The sequence below is a fragment of the Taudactylus pleione genome, unplaced genomic scaffold (genome assembly GCF_031769625.1).
Source record: "Taudactylus pleione unplaced genomic scaffold, aTauple2 ptg000386l, whole genome shotgun sequence".
NCBI lineage: Eukaryota > Metazoa > Chordata > Amphibia > Anura > Myobatrachidae > Taudactylus > Taudactylus pleione.
The window spans coordinates 3,677,951-3,703,160 of record NW_028284787.1 but is presented as its reverse complement, the minus strand read 5'-3'; the positions used below and the strand labels follow the sequence as shown (position 1 = coordinate 3,703,160).

Here is a 25,210-nt window from a genome sequence, read left to right as displayed (position 1 = left end):
TGCAGTGTAATATTCAAAAAAGTATTGTGACGCTGCAGTCTGTACCACAGTGTAAGATTCAGAAAAGTATTGTGACGCTGTAGGTCATTCATACCGCAGTGTAATATTCATACAAGTATTGTGACACTGCCATTTTTACTGCAGTGTAATATTATACAAGTAGTGTGATGCTGTAGGTCATTCATACCGCAGTGTAATATACAAGTAATTGTCAAGCCATCTCTAGCATTTGTAAAACCAGAGTAAGTAGAGATAGGGACCTTAACCATCTGGTGCTAAAAAATAGCAACAGACAGTCCAACATCAGTTAGCTTCCATTCCCTCAGCTAGATCCCAGCAACTGCAATCTCCATCGCCAACACCTTCATCATCAATATCCTCTAAATGATTGGAGGTAGTTCTGCATACAGGATAATGCTAGGTTAATCCTCCCTATTCCAGGATTCCTCAGAACAATCATTGAGTGCTAGGCCTTCTGCTGCTGATGGAGGTGGATCTTCATCCCAGAAAGGGACCAAGAAGACTACTACTAGTAGTAGTTTTAAAAAAACAATTGACTGTTAAACAATCCTTTGATAGAGGAAGCATGTATGACAGTTGTGACTCAATTGCACAGATTAGTGATGCCATGATAGCTGTACTAGTATTAGATGGTGAAATAATAGAAATTGAGGATGAAAGTGTGTAGGGAGTTCAAAAGGATGAGGGGGATATTTGTGTCCTATCTGACACTAAAGAGGATGTAGTTCTTGCTCATGATAAAAAGAAAGCCATTGTCATGACTGGTCATAAGATCGGAAAAGTCACGTCTTGGGTGTGGAATTATTTTAGCCCAAATCCTGACAACAATTGTGAATGCATCAGTATCATTTGTGAAGCCAAAGTTTGTAGAGGTAGAGATGTTAACCATGTAGGCACCTCTTCCTTGATATGTCATTTGCAGTGAGTTCATACAATTTTATTTAAGAAAATTTAAATAATTTGTAAATTAATAACAAGAAGTCCAGTATCAGCTACTAGCAGTTTGGACCAGCACATGCAATCGCCAACACCCTCATCATCAACCTTCTCCTTAATGATTGGAGGCAGTCCTTCCAAAAAATTGTTTTGTGGATGCCCAAACAAACCAAGGACTTCAGCCACGAAAATGTCAGTCCTTGTCACTAAAGTGCTTGGTTTGTTAAACTGTGGATGTCCTTTTTAATATCCCACCTTTTTTCTTTGCATTATGCGCTGTTTGGGGCATTGCTGGCTGACATTTTTATAGCTTATTAAACAGCCATCCTGTCAACCACTGCTGTGTCGTAATGCTTCATAGATATCCTATATTTTTTTAAACTGCCTTGTGTTTGTGCAGCTGCTCTGCGCTTACTTTAGCCAGCCAGCTCGCTGCATCCTTTGGCCTATATTTGTGAAAAGTAGTGAAAAGAATATTGTGAGCTGTGAGGTGGTTAAAATTGATTGGGAATGCCTGAAAATAATTGTTATTAAGGTTAATAATACAGTAGGAACAAAAACAAGCACATATTATGTGAGTTTAGCTGTTTTTATATATTTAAAAAAAAAATACAGATCCAAAACCAAAACATGCAAGGGCGGTTTTGCAAAACCAAATCCAGATCCAAAACATGAAGGAAAGTCAGGTCCAAAACCAGCAAATAAGGCCCAGCGCACATCTCTAGTATAAATATCCAAAGGCATTAAAAAACTTTAATTACCTGTATGCATTCCAACTATGGAACGCACTCAGCAACAGCTGTAAAAACCCGATCCTTACGTGGATCCATCTCCACCTTGCTTGTATGGTCAAGGCCGGAGGGGGTGGAATACATTGGTGTGGCGTAACCGGAAATCCGGCTTTGCGTTCCACTGCAGAGGATCATTATATAGACAGGGACAGGAACACTAGCTATGGGTGGAAATCTGTGTTCCACAGCCCAATGAATGAATTATAGCATTCCAAAATATTGAATGAATAACAACCAAAACCTAAAATCAGTGCAATTTATGTCCAAATCCATAAAGAATACATTGTTAGCTAACAATAGTATCCCTGTACAAAACATGGGTTAAAATTAAGGGTAACACAGTTACTATTAAATTAAATCAGCCATCCATAATCCTTTACATATAGTATACTAATACATTTAAAAAAATCACATTCCAGCTCACTGTTTGTTTGTATATAATATATATGCTGTACACTGTTTGTATATATGTTATTATTTGAATAAGTATTATTTGATCTACTGAGGATCTAACCTTTTATTATTATAGGATAAGGTTGTGTGCTTTCATCCCGAGGACCAGGAAGGCAGCTAAATTTCTAACCTGCATTGCATCATGGATTCTGTGTGAAAGAGTCCCAGTTTAGTGCTAAATATCTGTTTATTTTATTTCATCTTTAACATTTCCTTTCTCCTATTTCAGTCATTGAAGAACATGTCAGTTTTGCATGTCTTTTTTTCTTAGCAACCAGAGGTCATCACATTACATTGCGCGGTTCACATTTTACTGTGATTATTGTTCATTTCTTGAATAACTCTGCTTAGAAACTACACTAGCGATGTGCTCGATTTTACAGCTTGCTTGTAAATTGGCAATTGAATTCATATAGCTCAATATGCTTTAAATGTTTACAAAACAACTGTACATCGTTTTATCTGCTGCACATTTGTCCAGTGTTGTTATAAAATATATTTTTGGATAAACGTGTCAGAATTTTTGCTGGAATCTTTTTTGTCAATTACCCAGATTGTGATATATTTGTCTCGCAGCGGAGTTTTAATTTTCTGAAACCACTGATACTGTTTGAAGTTTTATAAGTGAAAAGACCAGAGCACGATATAACATGATTCCCTTTATTTACCCCTTCAGGCTATAAAAGTTGTCTGCTCAATATATCTATTCACTATTAAATACTATTCTTCACTTCAACAGTAGGAAGATTGGGTTAATAATCAAAAATATATTCCACAGCTGGGAGTTGGGAGTACATTTCTATAGCTTACGGATTTGTCCTCCTGTCATTCTTATGGGACATGATCTAAATTCCTAAAAAAGGATACAAAGGAAAGGAAACAAATATTTTTTCTCTTCATACATTATTTACCTTATACCTGATATGTTTTATTCTGATTCTCAGCTATTTATGGGCCTGATTCAGAAATGTACGCTAATGCATTCACAGCTGCGATCCCGCACACAGCTGCTGTGCTAAAATATAATAATACTGTAGCCTGCTGGAAATGTATTGAGAAACCCAGCAGTGGCCTCACAGAGCAACAAGCAAGTGTGTCCAAATACGTAGCCGCTGTCGCAGTCCATTCTATAATTGTCCATATGAGTAGCCCTAAGGTGATGGAGAATATGCCATCTGATCTGACCCATGTGAACCACTTTATTTGCATACGGGATCACAGACGCATATTACGACATGCCCCAAAAATGGCCGGGACACATCGGCGTTTTTTGTCGCCACTACTCACTACCTCGGCCAAATGGTCCCTGACTTGCAAAGTAGTCGTCTGAGATACTCTACCATGGCATTTGCACAGTGCAACTGTGTTGCATGCTCAGTCAATAGATAATCACTCAACTGCATAAATATCGGAATAGCATACATCACTAAATCATGCCTTATGTGCTCATTATGCTGAATGATACATTCCTGAATGTGTTCATCACCACTGTGTATTCCAAAGCGGCCCATACACTGTGTGATACATCAGCCAATCCAACGGATTGGTATTAATTGGCTGCTATATCGCACCATGTATGGGCATCATATCGGACAGAAGGCATAATTCAGACCCGCACGTGACTGCTGAGTGCTCTCAAGCGGGTTGATGTTGGGCCAGTGCGCATGCGCACGACGGAGGTGGCTCTGTCGTGCGCATGCGTGAGACCCGGATAGCGACGGGCAAGCCGTCGCTCTGGGTCTCGCTACAAAGGGGGCGTGCTGTCGATGGTGAGTGACAGCATGCCCCCTTTGGTGGGCATGCTGGGGGCGTGGCTGCTCAGATGGAGGTGTTCCCATGGGAACGACTACTGTCTGGGGCCAGCCCCACTGACATCACAAGTGATGTCAGTGGGAGTGCTCTCGGCTCTGATAGAGCTGAAAGCACTCCAGGGCTTGCGGCCACGAGACCCTACCACAAGGGTCTCGTCGCAAGCCTCATGGTCGCGATGGTCTTGACCATCGCAAACATCTTTTTGGTCGCTCGCTATAGCTGTGGGTGGTCAGAGTGAGTGCTCTGTCAGAGCATCCGGCTCTGAATCAGGGCCATAGTGCGCACCTGTGGGGTTATACATCGCACCCCCAGATCTTACTGCAGGTTCAGTCAATCTGGGGATGTGATGTGCGATCCCATGCAGTGTTATGTGGGTGGGGGAGGGGGGAGCCGGCATATCGGGTGGTTGGCCACCTGATCGCACCATGTGTGGGGACCGCCTGATATGTTGGACATCGGATCCCCCGTCGCATCATGGTGTCGTGGAAGAACCACCAATGAAAGCGATCAAATGCCTTCACTGCATCTAAAAAAAAGGAGAAGAAACTCATGGAGCCTTTTTTTCATTCATTGTGCTAGATCAAAAACCTGGCATGACAGCACACTAGAGCATTGCTTCCTCTTAATGGTTCTGGTGGTACTAGGTCTTCCAGGAAGGCTGTGTTTCTGTGGCAGTTGGGTGCCAGTCTTCTACTGTCTGGCACCTGCCTCAGTAATCCTTTATTGTTGGACTGCCTGAAGTTCCCTCTCCTCTGTCTGCTGTGCTGCCAAGATAACATAAATACTTTTATTGTCATTGTAAAAGAACAAAAAAATTACAAACCAGGCCACACACTCTACTCCTGCCACACTTAGGCATGGGAAGCAGCTCTCTTTGATGTTTGTAGTAAAGGTCATGTGACCACTGATGTAATTCAAATGGCCCAGCCCATTTAAACTGCTCTGGCAATATGTATCACTGCCAGAGCATTAGGTTCAAACCAGTACTCAGTGTGCGTTCTGCCTGATCTTCCTCAATACTTATGTGCATCCTGATCCAGTCTCTTTGACAACTCTTCTTGCCTGCTCCTTTCATAGTGCTTTGTGTGACTTCCTGGTTCTTGCTTCATCTTTCAACTGACTTCATTCTGCCCATCCCCTGGTACCGCATTGCCTGCATGGTTCTGACCTGTTTCTGATGACCACTCTCTGAAATACCTCATGGCAACCAGTCTTTCTGCAAGACTTGTTCTCTCCAGAGTTCACCAGCCCATACATTAGGAACCCAGTCAGAGGTCCATGACCTGCGTATCAGTGCAGTGAAAACCAAACCCCCTTGTCAGGGTCCCTGGTGAAGGCCACCAATACATTAGTCTCAATAACTCTGCTCTGGCTCCAAGCCAATCCTACTTTTATGGTTGCATTCATTTTATCCAAGCAAGAGTAGTGACAGTGGGCCTGATTCAGCAAGGAACACATATGAGAGAATGCACACACTCGGCTGAAGTTTTTGTACTTCACATGCGTATGCATCACACTGTGAACTAGCCAGTTCGATCTGGTAAGGCTATGCAGATTACACACAGTGTGTGTGCAGACCCTTCCGATATTGATTGAGAGTAAGTGCCATTTGTGGGTGGTCACAGGGGGTGGTCAGACGAATGCAGGCATACCTGTGTGTTGGGATGCCATTATAGGGACATGCATAATTAAGGCAGTGCATCAGCATATGCAGCCAGATGACTTGATGCATGCAGGAAGTGGGCAAAATCCTGCACGATATCAGGTCAACCTCTATTGTGCGTATGGTTCTCAATGTTTCTGATGTTTCTGCTGTCTTGCACAGAGCTGGCCCTAGCCCATTTTGCCCTAGGCAAAATTTTGCCTGTTGTCCCCTAACAACTTCCCACACCGAGCTGAACAGCCACTCTAGAAAACAACAGGTAGCCCTCCTTATGGCTACGGGCCTAGTGCCCACCTACTTTATTCAATAGTGACCTGGGCCTAGTACCCAGGTCACTTACACCTAATAGGGCAATAACTGCGTCTAGGGCCCCCTATGTAGCCTGGGCCTTGTGCCCGCCTATATGCCCATGGGCCTATTGCCTAACAGTGCCCCCATGGGCCTAGTGCCCAACAACCCTGTTGGTCTGGGGAGGGGGCTATATGGTAGGCCTCATGGATGGCCTACCTGCTCCATTGGAAGAGGCTGCAGGGGGAAGCTTCATTGGCTCTTTTACTTTCCACCCCTGCAGTCCTCTCCGGTCCTCAGCCATATTCTTCGGCCACTGGCCCATCCTGGCCAGCAGTGACGCCTCTTCTTTCTTCTTCCAGCTGGTGCTGTCGGTCTTCCTTCTTGATCACAGCGTCTTCTGGCCTCTTCCGTGGCCGCCGGAACTCTTGCTGCGACGCTCTCTTTGGGAGGTCTCCACTCCTCCCTCTCAGCACCATACTGCCTTTTGCCGCTCAGCGGCATCTGATACAAGATGCTGCATTTGGGCGGAGCTATGACATGGCAAGCCTCGATTGGCTCATCATATCTGCGTCTTATTGGCTGCTGGCCCGCTAGAGCCAAACACCTGCCACGGCCGATGCTGTACCAAGGCTACCGGGTGACAGTTGTCTATGCTTCCCTGGCGCTGGGAGGAGAAATAACATCCCAGCGCTGGACGCTGATGTGTCCCGCAGGGGACACATCTCCTCCTGCTGTGCCGATGCTTGGATCAGCCACTTGATCCCAGCACAGCTTTCCACATGGTAGCAGCAGCAGCAGGGCAGGGGGAGGGGGATGCAGTGCCAGTGGGGGGACGGACTGCGGCAGAGCCCTGGAATGTCCCTAGGCATTCCAGTCACCCCTAGGCATTTGCTTATTATACCTATGCCTAGGGCCAGCTCTGGTCTTGCAGACTACTCAGGCTTTGAGTAAGGGAAGTGGGTGGCATTGTGTAGTGCTGGGCATCTGCATCTTATGCTGTGGTTGCCGTGCGAATGCATTGATTAGCATATACACGCAGCGGCCAAGTGCGTGCGTTCTCTCGCATTCCTTGCTGAATCAGGACCAGTATACTTTCGCCATAAAATACAAGTGGAACCCTGGTGCTAATGAGTTATTAAACTCTGCTCACCTGCAACTGTTTGAGGTAGTCAGGCTCACAATGTAAAAGCGATAAATAAAAGAAAGCAATGGCTGCAAGCAGAGTATATAAAATTACAATTGCAAACTCATTATATTGAGCATTAATAATTTAATTAAAATGTATCAATATAAAAACAAATACTATATTTAATAAGAAGGCTTTCTTAAGTAGATTTCACCAGCAGCAGATTATGACAAGCAAAGAAATTAATGTTCTCCAAACCTATATAAGTATTAACAGATTGCCATAGGAAAACAGTTCAGAAGCATAAATTGCTCAGATGTAAAAGTAAAATACTTGTGGGGTTCAAATAGAATAGTCCCTAAATTAATATTTAATCAGAACTTATGGCAATAGAATTCCAAATCCCTTTTGTTTTCTTTAGTCAGAAAGGTCATGAAGTGAAATATCCATATATTGAACTGGTCCGTAGTCAAGGTAAGATTACTTCTATCCTACTGTATGTGTGGTCCTGATATCCACAGAGCAGGAGAGGAGATATTTTTCTATGCTGGCATGCACTTCAAGTCAACCTACAGTGTAGAGCATAGCTCTTGCTACTGAAGTGCTACCTGGATGTTACCATAGCTGGTCTCCAGAAACTGGCACTTCTCTATATTTATTGAGCTCTGATTTGAGCAGGAGGAGAAGAGTTGGACCCAGAGAGTTGTCTGATTAGTGATGCCAGAAGAGGTCTGCTCATGCTGCACAATCTGTCCATGTAGCAGAGACTTGTCAGCTCCGGTTCAAGCTGCAGGTGCCTTGTCTCAGCAAAGAATACCTATCCCCTCAAAGTTTGATGGAGACCCTAAAAGTTGTCAGGGTTTTTTGGAACCAGTGTTCAATACAATATGAATTACAAGTGCCACCTGTTTGACAAAATGAATATGGTCTGTACAGACTCTCAATCCCCTGATAAAAAATAATACAGACTTTCTGGATGCCTTTAAGAAAGTCTTTGATGAGTCAAGATGGGATATATCTGCACCCTTTTTCATTTTGCACCTGAAACTGGGAAACCAATCCATAGGTCAATATGCTGTACTCTTTAGGATTCTAGCCTGGGTGGCCTTGTGTAGGTCACCTATACATTAGACTCCATGCCTCTGCTCTTTGTCCATGCCATTCCTACAGTACTGTAATTGTATGGTTGAATCTGCATTATCCCAATGTGAAAGGTAAATAATTTACAAAGTCTGCTCAGTTCACTTGGAGTTCCAAAGTCCAAAAGATTTATTTGCAAACAGAATTAAATAGCGTACCGCTCCTTACAATACGCAAGTGCGATTGGCACCAATACAAGGCTTCAGTTCTGAATACACTGACTTCCAATGGTCACTGCAGTACAATTTATAAGTTCACTTTCAAATAGTCCTTAGGGAATAAAATCATTGGATACAGGCAGGGATATGTATATACTTGATGTCAGATAGGTCAGTTCTTCCTCCTTTGTGTGTGAGCAGTTGGATCTTCATTAGCCTGAGGGTCAAGCCAAAACTATCCCAGTCTGGAATACCTTTGTCTCACAGTATCATTGGAGAGGTGGAAGTTTCAGTGTCAAGTTAAGCACACTGCATTGTTTAACTATATATAAACTGGATCTAAAAGATTATACCAATAATATTACATTTATGTTTACAACAGGGATGCAGTATTTACCTATAATACGCTACAAATTAAATGCTGATTAAAATAAACAGTCAATGAACTGTTATGTAACATTATAAATATACTAAAAGTATATTTAAAATAAGAACTTTATTAATGATATTCCATAACCGTGTGGTGTGGTGGTCTCTGCAGGGTCACCAAAGTTATCCTATTGGAATACAGGACAGAACAAGCCCAAGGAGTGGTGTAATATTATGAATCACAATAGCATACAATCAGATTTTATACAATCAGATCTCATACAACCTAATTCGACCAATTTGTAATTTGTAACAAATATAACTACATGCCTTCATCCAAAACATCTAGCTTTAACAGTCCACCCATTGATGGTTCACAAAACAGTATCATACCTTCTTCTTATGACATTTAGTCAGACATCAAATCTTATATATATATATATATATATATATATATATATATACATACAGTATAACACAGATCAAACATCAATCATTCACTTGGGTATAGGGGGAAAGTGGAAGACAACCTTTATATATGCTCAGCTGATATCTAGGGACCATTGGTAGGATGTGGGAACTCATCTAACCTATAAAGGATGCTTGGGGGAATTTAGGACTACATTTTCTGTGATGTCTGGTGTAACATTCACTATACATATAATTATGTATGGCTAAATCTATTCACATTTCTTTCCTTATTTGAACCAATTTAAATATTTCAAAATATACATACATTTATTTACCCTCCACCAATATATACTAATCCTCTAAAGAATATTCAAATCATTATTAAGCATACATAGACCGTTTTCCTCTTCAATTATGGGCTCATAGTATTTACAAACCTTCCATAGTGTTTCAAAATCCCAAAGTTTCATCAGGTCTATTTACTATACTAAAGCTGAACAATGCGTTAAACTGGACCAATTTTTTTCTATCAATTTCTCCTCGGATTCCACACCTTCAGCACCATCACCAAACCCATTCTCCATCACCTAATTACCTTTGCAAAAATACATTGTCCTGTGGAAAAAAACAAAAATTGGGAAAAAAAGAGAGGGAAATAGAAAATAGGAGACAAAAAAAGTCTGAAAGAACTGTGGTCTTCAATGCTGTAGAAGTAGATCTTTTGTTGGATCTTGATTTCAGGTGTTTAATGGCAGTTGTCTCCTTAACTCTCATGGAATAGTTTCTCGAGTGACTGTAACAGGTTCAATCTCTGCTTGGTCTGGGATATTCTCAGTGTTACTGACTTTCTTGCAGTGGGTGGCATGTATCCAAGTATCTATTTCGGCTACATTCAAGGCTGTAGTGCTGGTCATCAAAACCTGGTATGTTCTTTCCCACCTGTCTGCTAAACAACTTGAATATAAAAAGTTTCGGACCATAACATTTTCTCCAGGCTCAATCTCATGGCTATTTGTTTCTGGCCGCTCAGGAGACAATAATTTCAAGTTCTTTTGTTGCTTCCTCAAGTGCTTACTCATTTTTATTAGGTACTAGGGGGAGTGTGCAACCTGCTACCACATGTTCTGCGGTTACACATGTTCTGGAAAACTTCACCTGTAAAATGAGTACCTCAACCACTTTCAATCACTTTGGGAATACCACATCTACACACAAATTCCTAAACAATTTTCTTATAAGTAAAAACAGCAATATTAGAGGCAGCTGAACAGGCTTCTATCCAGTTACAGAAATTGTCAACTCAAACTAATACATGTCAGTTTAACTACCTGCAGGGTGATAATTGGATAAAGTCGATTTGTATTACCTGAAAAGGTCAGTCTGTAGGAGAAATATGGGATGGTTCTGTATTGTTTTCTCAGTGTTCTTTCTCAAACAAGTAAGACAGAACATTTCTTTCTTACTAGCCTGTGAAGAGAATCCTGGTGCACACCAATATGCACCCACTAGGTTACACATACCTTCCTTACCCCAATAAGTCAGATCATGTGCAGCCTCTGCTAGGCTTGGAAGATATGGCTTGGGGGGCTACTGGCCTACCTTGTCCATCCTTCCAGAGTCCCATGGACTCCTGACCACATTCTTTCACCTTCAAGATGGCATTTTCCTGCTGGGAACACAAATCCTGCATTTCAATTAGTTTCTGTACACTTTGAACTTCAAACATCATTATCTGAGAAAAATAAAGTAATATAAAGCACTGTTAGGAGTGGTTTGTCCAAACTACTGCTCAGAATGAGATAGTAAGTCTCCTAAACAATTTAGATAAAAGGTAACTAAAGCAGCGCTAAAGTAAAAAAACATTTTAATAATTTAAATCAGATTAAACTCATTAAGACAATGATGACTATCATCATACAAATTATTCAATAATAGACATGTATGTCACAGATTAAAAAGCTCTTAGAATAGAGAGACACCATTTACAGGCACAGTCTAGTCGGCACTGGACACGTATAAAGTATGTTGGAAATTCAGTGCATAAATAGATAAATATGTTACCGGTTCTTCTGGTATTATTATCTTAGTAACATTTGTCTTAACATGTAGGTCTGCTGCCCAATTTGCGGCTTCGTCTGCCCTACTGTTGGCAAATGACACTGGGTCTCTGTCAACTGTGTGTGCATTACACTTAATGACTGCAACCTCTCCTGGTAGTTGTATGGCTGTCAAAAGCCTGTGTATATGTCATGCATGTGCCACTGGTGTGCCTCCTGCTGTCATAGGCATAAAACATGATTCTTGTCTGTCATAGGACCCCAACTTTAAATTATATGAAATCAAACTGATATAAATGTTCCATACAATCATGCATATCTGTGTAACTGCTAAATCCTCATCACTCTCCACCCTTTGTATCTTATGAGATACATATGGTAAATAAATAACAGGATTTCACATATTACATCTTTTGATGGTTATTATTTGATAATGCCATAAGTGACAACTTCCATCTTGTGCTCATTTATATCAAATTTAGAATGAGCAGATACTGCATAGTGTGCAAATAACATTAGATCACGTCCTTATATTTTGTTTTCCCTAAATCATGTCCAGTGTCAAGTGTCTCGTCCCCTGGGTCAGATATATCCCAAATATTTCTCCTTTGACTGATATGGCTGTAGCTTATCCTTATACCTTGTGTCCTGCTTGCAAGAGATGAAACAATTGTTTTAGCGTTAGACAAAAAAAAATTAATCATAACAATAACTTATCCATCTGACTAAAGATCAATACAGATAGAGGTTGTTAAGGATCTGGTCGGCTCTCTATCTACAATAAAGTTTGATTAGTACCAGAGACATTAATTTTTACATTAGGTTTATCATTGAGGTTTTCTGTCAATCTAACTAGCTGTAGCACACAGGTATGACCTAAACTTCAAGAGTTATTGACATACCGTCGTGTAGCATTTGTGGCTAACATTTGTGCTTGTCTCTGGTATGTAGCATCAGGTATTTGGGTATTCTCTGAATAATTCCCATTTGGTGGGCCTCTTTCTAATCCTTGATCCCTTCTAAGCCAATTAACCGGTTCCTGTTTATGTATAGGGTAATTTCTCCCATGTACCTGAGAATAACCTAAGTCTCTATTTTCCTTCTTGCAAATGCCCCAATCTACATTTCCTGGCCATATGTCCTATTTTTCCACATATGTAACATTTACCTGACTGTGGTTGTCTTTTCTTACCATACCGTCCACTGTACCTTTGTTGCTGTGGATGCTGTTCCTGTAGGGCCTATATACTTGGCAATATCCAACAAAGCTCCATGTAAATATTGTAAAGCATTTTCATTATCTTTTTGCTTTATGGAGAAAATCTTATGCCAATCAACAACTACAGGAAAGTTCATTTTTGACTGGGTGTTCATCAGTTAAAGGTTTGTCTTCCTCCAGTTGACTATCCTTAATAAATTTTTGCACATCAATTGTGGGAGGAAGACATGCCTTTAATACTACTCTCCAATCTTTATTTGTGGGTTCATGGGCATTACCCAAATGCTTAAAACATATTTGACAATTGGTTAGATCTCTCCTAGGATCAGGGAAATCAGTGATAATTGACCTTAATTCAGATCTACTCCAAGGACAGCAGGCTTACTATTAGGAACAGCTATTGTTTATTCTGATTGTAGGGACCATTGTTTCAATAACATGAATGCCCTGGGCTTATTTAACATCTGAGAGCACCTCCTGATCCTCAACAATGTCCAATTGAAACATAAATTACCCCTTTCCCCCATTGGGCCCTCCTGTAACTAGATGATATGAGAAAAAGCAGGAATTAAAGCAGGTTCATTGTCTTCATTACAATCATCATATTTTCTTTTTCCAACCCTGGATACAAATTACATTTTACTTTCTTATCAGCGATACCTAAACCATCATCTGCATATGGCGGAGGTGGTGCACTTGCGACTTGTGTTACCAATTGTTTATACCACAAATTCAAACATGTTCTATGTTTAAATCACCACTTCAGTGATCTTAACTTACAACATTTTATCTTTAACAGTGCTCAATATTTCTGGGTCAAAGCTACCAACACTAGGAAATAGTTTCTCACATTTTTCAGTCAGTTTCATCCACTTATCACAATACAGTGTCGCCTTCACACCATACTTTTTGTGCATAATATACCTTCCGACCCTACTGGTCCTAATTCGACCTACACATCGGTCACAATATGCTCCTACCGGCTCTGCTTTGCTCCCATAGTGGAAAATCTCATTCCTGCCATATGCACACAGAGCGTGGTGTGAGTCCACGAGCTCACGTTCATTTTAGTGACATGTCTTCCACTCTTCACAACTGGGAGCAAATCAAGCCAACCTCAAGGGGCTTTGTTCCCTACCTCACCCTGTTAAAGACTGGTACAGTCACTCAGTTATAATTTACTTGTCTCTGAGCCAGGCCAATCACCTGCTTTCATTGGTACTATTTACCACAAGCTTTGATGATTGTTGTAAACAACTCAAGCAGATTTAAACTCTTGCTTTAATCACTTGCACTTCTGAAATATACTATTAAGCTAATCTAACCTCACAACACAACAAAAATACTTCTAATCCATACAGTATCTTCTATATTTCAAAAACCTGAATGCCTCTTACCTGGGCATTCAGCTCGATACCTCACTGGGTATCCCACATTTCTCAAAGTGATGTGACCTCCACTTTTTAACAATATTTCCAACACACAATTCAGATACACACTTTTTTTCCTGTACAGGAATTTTTCTTATTGCTGGTAGCTTATTTCCAGAAACTCCTAACAATTCTTCAGTATACTATACTATAGAAGAACAAATATAAACGTTTTAAATTAGTGACAAACAGTAAATGTAGTATTCTTAACTTAAAGACTCAGCCACTTGCACTTGCACATAACCACCAATTTAATTACACAATCTCTTTTCATAATAAAAAATAATAATAAAAAAAAATCACAATAGGACTTTTGTAGGAATTTGGTTTACCAGCTCCAGATGCACTTTAAAAGAGCGATTTACGTTCTTACCTTAAAGATGCTTCAACCCTTGTGCTGATAAAAATGAATTCTGGGGCGGAACTTTTTATTTAAAATAATTTCTATTTAAAACATATATTGTCTGAGATAAAAATAAACTACGAGCCAGTTTCAGTATTGTTAGAAGACCTCAGATTCTATTGTCTGTGTCCTGGCTCAATGTTTTCACATGCTAAATTAATGTGTCTAGCACAGGGCCGGATTTACTGCTATGGAACCTAGGTGGCCGCCTAGGGCCCAGCGGGTCCCAAGGGGCCCGTGGCTGGGCACCCCCCAAAATCTGGCCCTGGAGAACCTGCTGCACTGTCTGTGACATCACTTGCTGCTGCTAGCACCAGCCAGGGAGAGAGGAGTTGAGGACAAACCTATAAGGCAGTGAGCCTAGTTGTAGCAGCATGTCCAAGGCCCTGCCCCTGGGGGAGGAGGAGGAGTAGTTGAAAGCCAGGGCCAGACCTATTGTTAGACAGGAAGGGGATGCTGCCAGTGATGAATGGATCGCCATGGTGAGGATGGTGCCGCTGCGCTCGTAGTCAGTGACAGTGAGTCTCTGTCACTTACTTGGCCCCCCACTATGCTGCTGTTATGGAGGCTGGACCACTAGAGCTACTCGAAGACCCATGCAGGTATGTGGTATGTCAGACAGATAAGTTTGATGGAGCTGGCTGCGTGGGGAGAAAGGTGCTGAACTGTGAGGGGGGTAATAAGCTGAGAGGGGTCTGTTATGTTAGAGGAGAGAGTCTATATGCTAAAAGGGGTCTGTGAGGGCAGGGGGGAGGGTCTGTGCTGAAAGGGAAGGGGGGTCTGTGCTGTGTGGGATCTATGCTGAGAGGGGTCTGTTCTGTGAGGGGAGTCTACAGTATATGCGAAGAGGGGTCTGTGAGGGCAGGGGTCTGTGCTGTGAGGGGTCTGTGCTGTGAAGGGAGGGGAGGTCTGTGCTGTGAGGGGTGGGGTGGTCTGTGCTGTGAGAGGGGTCTATGATGTGAGGGTCTATGCTGAGAGGGGTCTGTGAGAATGGTCTGTGTTGTGAGGGGTCTGTGCTGTGAAGGGAGGGGAGGTCTTTGCTGTGAGGGGTGGGGGGGTCTGTGCTGTATGGGGAGAGGGGTCTATGTTGAGAGGGTCTGTGCTGTGAGGGGAGATGGGTCCTTGCTTTGAGCGGAGGGTGGTCTGTGCTGGGAGGGGGTCTGTGTGAGGGTAGGGATAGGTCTAAAATTAAGTAGGCTGCAGGATCTGTGACCCGTGACAACAGGGAAAGGAGCAGGGTTCAGAGCATGGGGCCCAGAGCATTCGCTCACCACAGGTTACTGTTCCCACTCTATGTCCACATGGATAGTAAAAGTGGAATGAAAATATCTATTGTTTGAAGGAAGGGGGCCCCAAACCGGTATCTTGCCTAGGGCCCCCTGATGTCTAAATCCGGCTCTGGTCTAGCAAGTCTGACCAGGAACAATAATTTGAAACACAGAGCTACTCTATACAATTTTAATTGATAAGGCAACGTAACTATGAGGTATAAAGTTATTTTAAATAATATCTAATCAGACTATGCAATTTATTTTACCTTGTCCCGAATTCTCTCTGCATCCTCTCAATTCATAAAGTAGGAAACTGCTGTATCACCACAGATGGTGTAAGATATAGAACAAATTGTTCTTACCTTTTTTTGTGATGTGTCTTTAAGCTCTGGTGATACCCCAAATTCCTGAATAGAGAAGTGAGAGTACTCTGTGAGCCCCCTTCTATGAATGCTGTTCAGTCGCTAATTTGCGGTGCAAGTCGCTTAAGAAAGAATTGCTTTTCCAGTCCAATCGTGTGCTTCCAAAGCTCAAAAAAGTTATTTATGTAAAAAAGGGGTAACACGATGTAAGTTTAACAATTAGAGTAAAAAGCAATAAAGTAGTATAGCTGATACATATGCGTGCGCACTGGTGTACATTAGATGTAGATGTGTGTACATTGGGGTCAGTACACAAGCCTATATACCTTACAGGTTTCAGAGTTAACAAAGGGACAAAATGACAGGTTTCATTGGTTCTTGCTTCTGGTCAATCTGGTCATTGGTCAGTTCTTACGGTGTCATCAGGGGTATGGCTCAGTCTTCCAACGGTCACATTGTATAGCTTCCAACTGAAGAACTGGTTAAAACTGGCTACAACACAGCATATAAGTAATAACATTCTATTCAATAACTCCCTATCATCCATAACTAGCGGATGCATGATGCAACTTATTTGCCAATAGAAATGGCTGTCTGCAAACAAACAGGGATTTAGTATGATACCAAACATGACATGACATGTCCACTGTATTCTGAACCTTAGATCTCTTTTAAGTATATCTCACATCATAACTATTAGCTAACAATACCTTTAATAACTCTGGTTATTAACTATAATGTGTGGAACCATTTTATATGTATGCGTTCGCATATGTGCGTCGGTGTATTGAAATAGCAAATGTGCGTCTATGTGTATGTATGTGAATACGCATATGAACGCATTGAATTGCACCGATGCAAAGTAGCGTCCAAGTAACTCGTCATCAGACTATAATAATTGTAAAGCAATCATATCCAATTATTTGACTTTTGACACCAGTGAGAGTTGTGACACCTGGGTTTTGTCAGATGCCTGTCGTTCACAAAACCCACCTGGTCCGGATGAGGAATCAAGAGGTACAAGTGATTGGCTATCATTTGGCATACATTTTGATGTCAGAATTAAGAAGTGCTATGGGATGAAAATTCTGACATGTAGTGGGTTTTTTCCACAAATAATTGGGTAAAATAATAATTTGAGCCTTTATGATCTCCATCAGATATTTATCCAGGTGGGAAATAAAATGAAAGAAAGTAGTAGGCATGGAGATAAGAGTAGTAGCAAAAAGTTTGTAGAAGGAGTTAGTAAAACCATCCAGACTAGTTGACAAGTACCCAGGGAATGGCCAAGGTCTGCGAGGGGCATCAACATTATAACCGCCCCATGTCCATGTCATAGAAACATGGACTGATCTGAAACTGGCTGGTATTTTGAAGCTTCCATTTACTGAGTAGGATCAAATAAATATGGCAATATTATTTGTGTACATGAGAGGAGTAAGTATAGTCTTTAATAGATGGAATCATAGCATGCCATACATCATATAAATCATATTCCACCAGTAAATTATGTAATGTAGCGGATGTGTCAGTACCCACTCCAGAAGGACAATATAGACCAAGAGCTAAATCAATACTTCAATTAAATATCTTAGGGGAGCAGTGTTACCTAATCAGCAGACAAAGCATGAATATAAATATACAGCTATTTTGATAACAGCACAAAGAAGCACTAGAAGCTATCCAATGTTAATAACAGAGTAAAAGCACATACTGTATTAACGTTATGTTTTGTAGCTTGGGGCCAGTAATAATATGTTATATATCGTACCCTTACAGTATATGTTGTGTATAAAGTAACAGGACTCCGAAGTAACAAAAAAAGACAATATACTGTAATTCATGTTTTTTGTAGCAGATGGTTGGCAATGTATAAACAAATATATTTCACAGTCTTAATTTGTTTTCTATCATGAAGGTATATTTACAGTTACTGCAAGATGATGGACATTATCTAAATCAACAAGTGGATTTGAACATGGACTACTCAGACTGCAAAAATCCCAGTTCAAATGATGATTTCAGTAAGTATATTCCTGCTGTAAACATTATTAAATCACACTTTATAATGATCTATTGTCTACACACATAAGGGCTGAAAAAGAGTTGTCTGTTTAGAATCTTGTGATTTTTAGCACTGTGGAAGTTCCTTACCTGAGCATTCGTATCTAAAGGTGATTCTGAGTCATACTGTACAAGTCTCAGCTGCAGCTCCTCTTATGGCTGAACTGCGGAACTGCTTGGTGACAGGGTGTTCACAAATAGGCTAAGCTGAATGAGGGCATGTTATGGGTATGTAGTTGGAATTGCAGGCTATGCAGAGATGTGCGTACACAATGATATAACTGAAGTAGGACAGATCTATACATCTCAAAAAATAAATAGTGTACAGTGAAAACAAAAAACTAAGTTTATGGGCCCAGCCTGGGGAACTTATTATAATATAAAAGTATCTATTGCACGATACTAATGTACTGTACTTAATATAGGCTTAGACACATTGTATAGAGAGTGTCATCAAAGTAATAGCAAACAGTTCGTCAAATTTACAATTTCATTTGTTTCAAACATTCATCTAATTTTAACTATTATTGAAAATGAATATAGAGAGCAAAAGGGAGTGAGATGTTGGGAAGCAAACATAATGGTACAGTATTACCTTCCAAACCAGAAAACAGTTTATTTTGGATTTTAAGACCTAATTATGGTTAGGCAATAAGTTCCACCACAAAAAGGATGATGAGAAATGTATCATGATGACAATATAAGCAAAGAGAAATGTCTGATTGTATTGGGTGCATTGTCAGTTGTTTGCTGTTAGCCTATTATTGGATTAGTAGTATGGTAATGCTTAAGTTGGCCATCCACTATACAATTTTCTGTCAGATATCTGTCCAATCTGGCTGGTTGGAATGAAAACATGGTAATGTATGGGAGCAAATGACATAGCCAAAAATGGTTGTTCTGACAAATTGGTTAAAACTTAAAACACACAAATTTAACCAATTCAAACAATTTTTTTTGTCCTTTTTTCAGTGTTTAAAACCATATGATCGACTGTCATTTGCTCCCATACATTACCAGGTTTTCATTCCAACCAGCCAAATTGGACAGATATCTGACAGAAAATTGTATAGTGGATACCCAGCTTTAGTTTATGTAAGCATATGTTATGTTAGACTTAAGGGGCCAATACATCAGTAATCACAACAAAAAAGATTCACGGATTCTGTGATTTTTACCCCAATTTAAAGATACCCCAATCCTCCAATTTGCACCCATACATTACAGATATTTTTTAGCGATTTGCAGATCATTTTCAGGAAGATAGATCTGCGAATCCTGAAAGGCTAATTATTTTACTAGTAGCAGTCTGCAAATTGGCTGATTGTTACCATACACTAGCAATCTACAGCCCAGATTGTTTGGTGAAATTCAACATGTTGGACAACTGATTCACCACACGTACTAAGTGTGTCAAAGACATAGGGATTTGAGGCTGTGTTCTCAGGCTGGGAGTTGGGTCTTGTTTGTTAGGATCAGCTACATGCTGGAAACTGCTTGGTTTAATGACGTTCCTGCACACAGAGTAGAATTACAGGATATTACAGGATACTATCCGAAAAGAAGATGTAGCATTAGAAGAGTAACTGGACTCCGAGCTGGTACCGGAGGGTAACTGGACTTCGGGCAGGTTACCGGAGGGTAGCTGGACTCCAAGTAGTTACTGGAGGATAACTGGACTCCAGGCTGGTACCAGAGGACGGACTGAATCTCGCAAGAACAATTCATGGAAGGAATAGATAAATCACTCTGCGGAGCACAGTAAGGAAGCTCAATGACAAGGCTATGAGTCCTGTTGCACTGGCAACTTGATACTGCTGCAGGATGTTTCTTCATAGGGACTGCAGCATACTGTTTGGCTGAGGACTGGGAGAGGAGCTGCTCCATTGGTGGAAGAGGAGTCACATGGATTTGTCCAAGATGGCTGTGCCCATCTTCCCCGGAGAGCGTCAGCTGGACCATGTGGGATGCCAGGACCGATATACAACGGGGAGAGTGCAGCTGCCTGTGAGGAGAGAGGAAACCAGTGGGACCCACCAGACAGGATGGAGCCACTGCAGCATAGCGTGGGAGCCAGAAGATGCAACGGCCCAGCGCATACAAAGTTAAGTGATGAGGTCAGATTCTGGGGTCTCCATGGAGGGCTGTGACAAAGTGTCTGTAAATTGATTATGCTGTCAGTCTCAGAGCTTTGCAATTCCCCTGCCGATAATTCACCATGCTGGGAGAAAGGGTGACATTTAAGGGTGTCACTGGTGTTTTTTTGGGGGGGTTTATTATGCCACATAGTTTTTTGTTTCAACCTATACTGTACTTCATTCTCTATTTTCCTCACTATTTACACATCAGCTGCTATTTTCCAGCTAAATGTATGTTTTTCAGATGGCACAGACTGTAATCTGCATTTATAACATTTATTTATTATTTATTTATTACCAGTTATTTATATAGCACACATATATTCTGCAGCCACAAATAATGCAGCAGTTACAATAATGAAACCGGAAATTTGGAAATTAATGCATTGATTAAGTTTGTTCTAAGATTCACAAAGTAAGTTTATTTAAACATTTGTAGACCACTGTTGCAGCTTTATGGTCATGAAGTTTTGATGCTGGGAGGCCTTCCATTTAAACCTTCTTGTTGTTCATGTCCTGCACATGCATGGTTCAGCTTGATAGATCTTGAGCTGCTACAATTAATTTGTATGTACACTGCATTTATAAATCATTTATTGGAGGACATATAGGAGCTCATTCAGACCCACTCGCAAGATGCGATCGCTCGCTGGCAAAAAGGGGCCAGATATTTAAATTAAGCGCTCACACTGTGTTGCATAAGGATGCCCACTATGTTTTAACGAGCTACGGCAAAGTGCGCTCGCAAATGTCTGGAGACACCCCCTTGCCACTCGCAACACATGTCATCTTCGGGATATGAAGGATTACTCTGGACCATCGTGAGCCATCGGAGATGCAGACCTTGGGGTTGCCTTAGCCTGCCGCAAGCACAGAAATCAGCGCTGGCTGAAATACCTGCAGGTGACGTGTATAATGACGCTACTTTGCTAATTCTGCACGACCTTTAAACAGTGTTTTGGCGGCCAGACACATCAGCATTCACACATTCACTCCCCCATTCACAAGCACCTTCACTTGTTACCACCCACAAATGGCACTATCTGTCACTCAAAGCAGCGACCTGATAGTGGCTTACGAGCTACCAAAATCAGATCGCAATGAATGGCTTGGCAAGCGCACTGCAAATTATACACATGCGCAGATGGGCGAAAATCACTCAGAGCGAGTGATTGCGTCTTAGCGAGCAGGTCTGACTCAGGTCCATAGTGTGTATGAGAGACTCTTGGAAGCTATTTACTTTGAGGGTTTCCACTAAAGTACATATTTCAAGCTTCCATAGGTACGAATATATTTTATTGTGCACTCATTAATTTGTTATTTCTGGGGTACTCATCCCTGTTGTTGTCAATGGAGGCATATACATCAGTAACTGTAACACGATGGTGCTTAGTGTTTATTTTTCTTGCTTCAGCGTCTCACAATTCTGGCCTTTTATATGAGGCTAAAAACAACCATCCAGCGCTAATTTGACTAAATTTAAATATATAAACTCAAATTACCTGTGTGTAACAAAACTTGATGTATAAAGCAGCAGAGATAAAAAAAATGTTCTAGTGGTAACACAGTTACACACCTGTGAATCGGGTGTGTTGGACAAACAAAATATGTGAAGGAACCCCTGTGCTAATTAATATGCTTAAGGGTTGAAATGGATGAACTGACAATCACCACACTGCTATAATTATTTATAAATCTTTACTAATTATAAAATATAATGTAACAATATCAAACTGACCGGTCAATATACAATATAAAGGTCACCATAATATAGTGATTCAATTCTTAGATACACTGTCACAAAAATGTAATGCTGAGAGAGGTGAATCCAAAACATAAACAAGCATATAATATGCAATAGGTGTCTTATATTAAATATCTCTCATAGATAGTCTCAAAATAAGAGATAAAAAACAAAAAGCAAAAATCAATAATCCAGTTCACAGGGAAAATTTTAGAAGTTTCACACTAAATGTGTGATCCCGCTGCAATGCTCTCACCAAAGCGCTGATCCTTTGTAATATCAGACAGCTGGCTCCATGTTATTAGGAATCCTGGGAGGCATCTAATGTACAGCTCCATTTAGATAGATGAAATAATGTCTATTTCCAGCCAAGTATAGCAAGGTTATTGTCGGAGGTGGCTGCGTCCATGGAGAGACAGTGTATGAGCGGCTCACCTGATGATGCAATAAAGGTGCTTCAGCCATGTCTCAATCCCAGCCTCTACTCCGACTACCAGCAAACATCCTCCGGGGTTGCTGAAATCGACATCCCAGCTGCTGAACACCACCAACATGTTTGAATGAGTCCCAATGTGTCCTGGAAGGATACCTCTAACCAGTTTCACTCCACAATGCTGGGCTTTATCAAAGAGTGACTAGATGCTGCCTAATAGCCCTTTATATAAGTGTCCAACTTGGTCATTTTGGTATATCAATCAATAAGATGTTTGACACCTGTTGGAATTCACCTCTCATTCACCTCCCTCAGCAATCAGTAGAAATCCTCATCAAGTCACACAAAGAGTGACATAATATTAACTGATTATAAAATATATATATATATATATATATATATATATACATATGCACAAACATATAAATATATCTGTTTTAAATGTACCATATCCTAAAATGTAAAAATATAATTAAAATTAAATAACCTATCAAACTTATCTGAACAAATGTAGTAGCATACATTAAAAACATAATTTAAATAAACTCATCTCTATTGAGAATAAAGTGTGTCTAGAACCCATGAACTAGTGCATCTCAGTCAGTAGCTCTAACCGCTACACTATCTCTCCCATCCTGTTTTATCCATATTATCATTCTATATTACTTTATGTAAATAAGTCAATACAATTCAAGTACAATGAAACTCATGTAAGGAAGTGTGATAGAATCCACTAAAATTATGTCTTAATCCTCCCATGCAAAAATAGTGCTCAATAATCAGCACATTATGTATTTTAAGGGTGACATGTGTCTAGAACCCATGAACTAGTGTATCACAGTCAGTAGCTCTAACCACTACACAATCCAACTCATCTATTACTATCTATTTTACGGTCTATAGTATCTCATTCATACAAATCTATAACATTCAAATATGATGGAACCCATGTAAAAAATGGCATAAATTACATTGTAATACTGTCCTAATCTTCCCATGCAAAATGTTGCTCAATTTTCGGCATACTAAATATTGCCTTGGATATTAACTAAAACCCATACATTTCCTAATATGTACATGGTAAAGATATATCCGTTCTAAAGAGGCAATTATATATGAACAACCATAAGTATATGTAATTCTATAACCCAAAACTACAAAACTATACGGAAAAACCTTTCATCATATTATTATTAAGCAAATGACTCAAACTCTATATTGTCATTTAATCCAGATGGGAACATATTTCCCAAACTAAATATCCACCATGCTTCTTTCGCACAATGATGTCTAAAGTGGTCTCCACCTCTAGAAGTGTTAGCCACATGTTGTAATCCCACTACTACCAACCCACTCAGATCACTATTGTGCTCAATGGAAAAATGTTGAGAAACACTATGTTTACTATAGCTTCTCTTAATGTTGTTTCTGTGTTCTCTAAATCTGGTTTTGAATGAGCAGGTGGTTCTGCCCACATACTGCAAGCCACAAGGGCATTGCAGTAGATAAACATAGTAGGTTGTATCACAGTTGATGAACCCTAGAATGGGAAATATCTCTCTATTACTGTGTGATATAACTTCCATAGTTTTATCTGAGATATAAGTGCATGTCAAACATCTGGTTTTCCCACATCTATAACATCCTAGTATAGGGACAGATAACCACATAGCATTTTTACCCTTATTCTCCATAGTGTTATTTGAGATTTTCTTAAGCATACTTGTTGCCAAAATATTTTTTAAGTTACTATTTTTCTTAAACACTACCTTAAGTTGGGGTGCAATGGTGGATTGTAATATAGGATCCTGTTGAAGAATCCTATAATTTTCTCTTAGGATTTTTTTAATATTGACGGATTGGTTGTTAAATTTAGAGATGAAGCTCATTTGGGTAGCTCCCATTTTATCATAATGTCAATCGATTGCAGGTTTAGTTTTCATTTTAATTAGTTCCATCAGTACTCTCAACCCTCATATATGCTGCCTTTAACAGAGGTTTAGGATAACCTCTTATGGAGAAATCATCAAGCATATCTTTAGCCTGTATTTTAAAATCTTCCATAGAGGAACAATTTCTCTGCAATCTACTAAATTGGCTGTAGGGGACATTTTGTAAACAGGGTTTATAATGACCACTAGAGAAGTGTAAAAAATTATTGGTATCTACTGGTTTCTTATAATTTTTTGTATTAACATTACCTCCCTCGGAGGAGATACTAAGATCCAGGTAATTCACCATTGTGTGACTAAAAGTGTGTGTAAACTTAAGATTATAATCATTATTATTTAAATGTGAAATAAATTGACGTGCCAAAAATTCATCCCCATCCCAAATAATAATTAAATCATCTATGTAATGGCCATAGTACACTAGGTTTGCACCGAATGGGCCTGTCCACACAAATTCCTCCTCAAACTGACCCATGTATAAGTTGGCAAAACTAGGTGCAAACCTAGTGCCCATGGCTGTCCCCAATGTCTGTATAAAAAATTCACCTTCAAATATAAAATAATTGTGCTCTAAAATAAATGTGATTGCCATGATTTGAAATTTTTTAAGTCCCTCTGAAATTTCTACATCACTATTCAAAAAGCTTTCAACAGCTTTAGTCCCTTTATCGTGTGGTATATGTGTGTACAAGGCCTGTACATCAAGGGATATAAAAGCATATCCCTGTTTCCAATGTAAATCCATAAGTACATTTAATAAATGAGTGGTATCATGAATATATGATTTCAGGGGGATAACATATTTCTGTAAAAAATAATCAATAATTTGTGAAAGATTTGTTGTGAGGGACCCAATACCAGAAATAATAGGATGACCAGGGGGGTGCTGTGAGGGATTTGTGAATTTTTGGTATATGATAAAATAAAGGAATAACTGGAAAATCCACTACTAAAAAATTAAATTCA

The 25,210-nt window shown here is 40.1% G+C and overlaps 1 protein-coding gene across 1 annotated transcript in view; it reads left to right on the top strand.

The window, feature by feature from the left end:
- The window catches only part of ABCA13 (ATP binding cassette subfamily A member 13), a 269,444-nt gene that overhangs the window by 177,557 nt on the left and 66,677 nt on the right, over positions 1-25,210 (top strand). Inside the window, exon 13 of the mRNA XM_088445671.1 lies at positions 17,832-17,937. Coding sequence (XP_088301797.1) covers positions 17,832-17,937 — 106 coding nt within the window. The remainder of the gene's footprint in view (positions 1-17,831; positions 17,938-25,210) is intronic.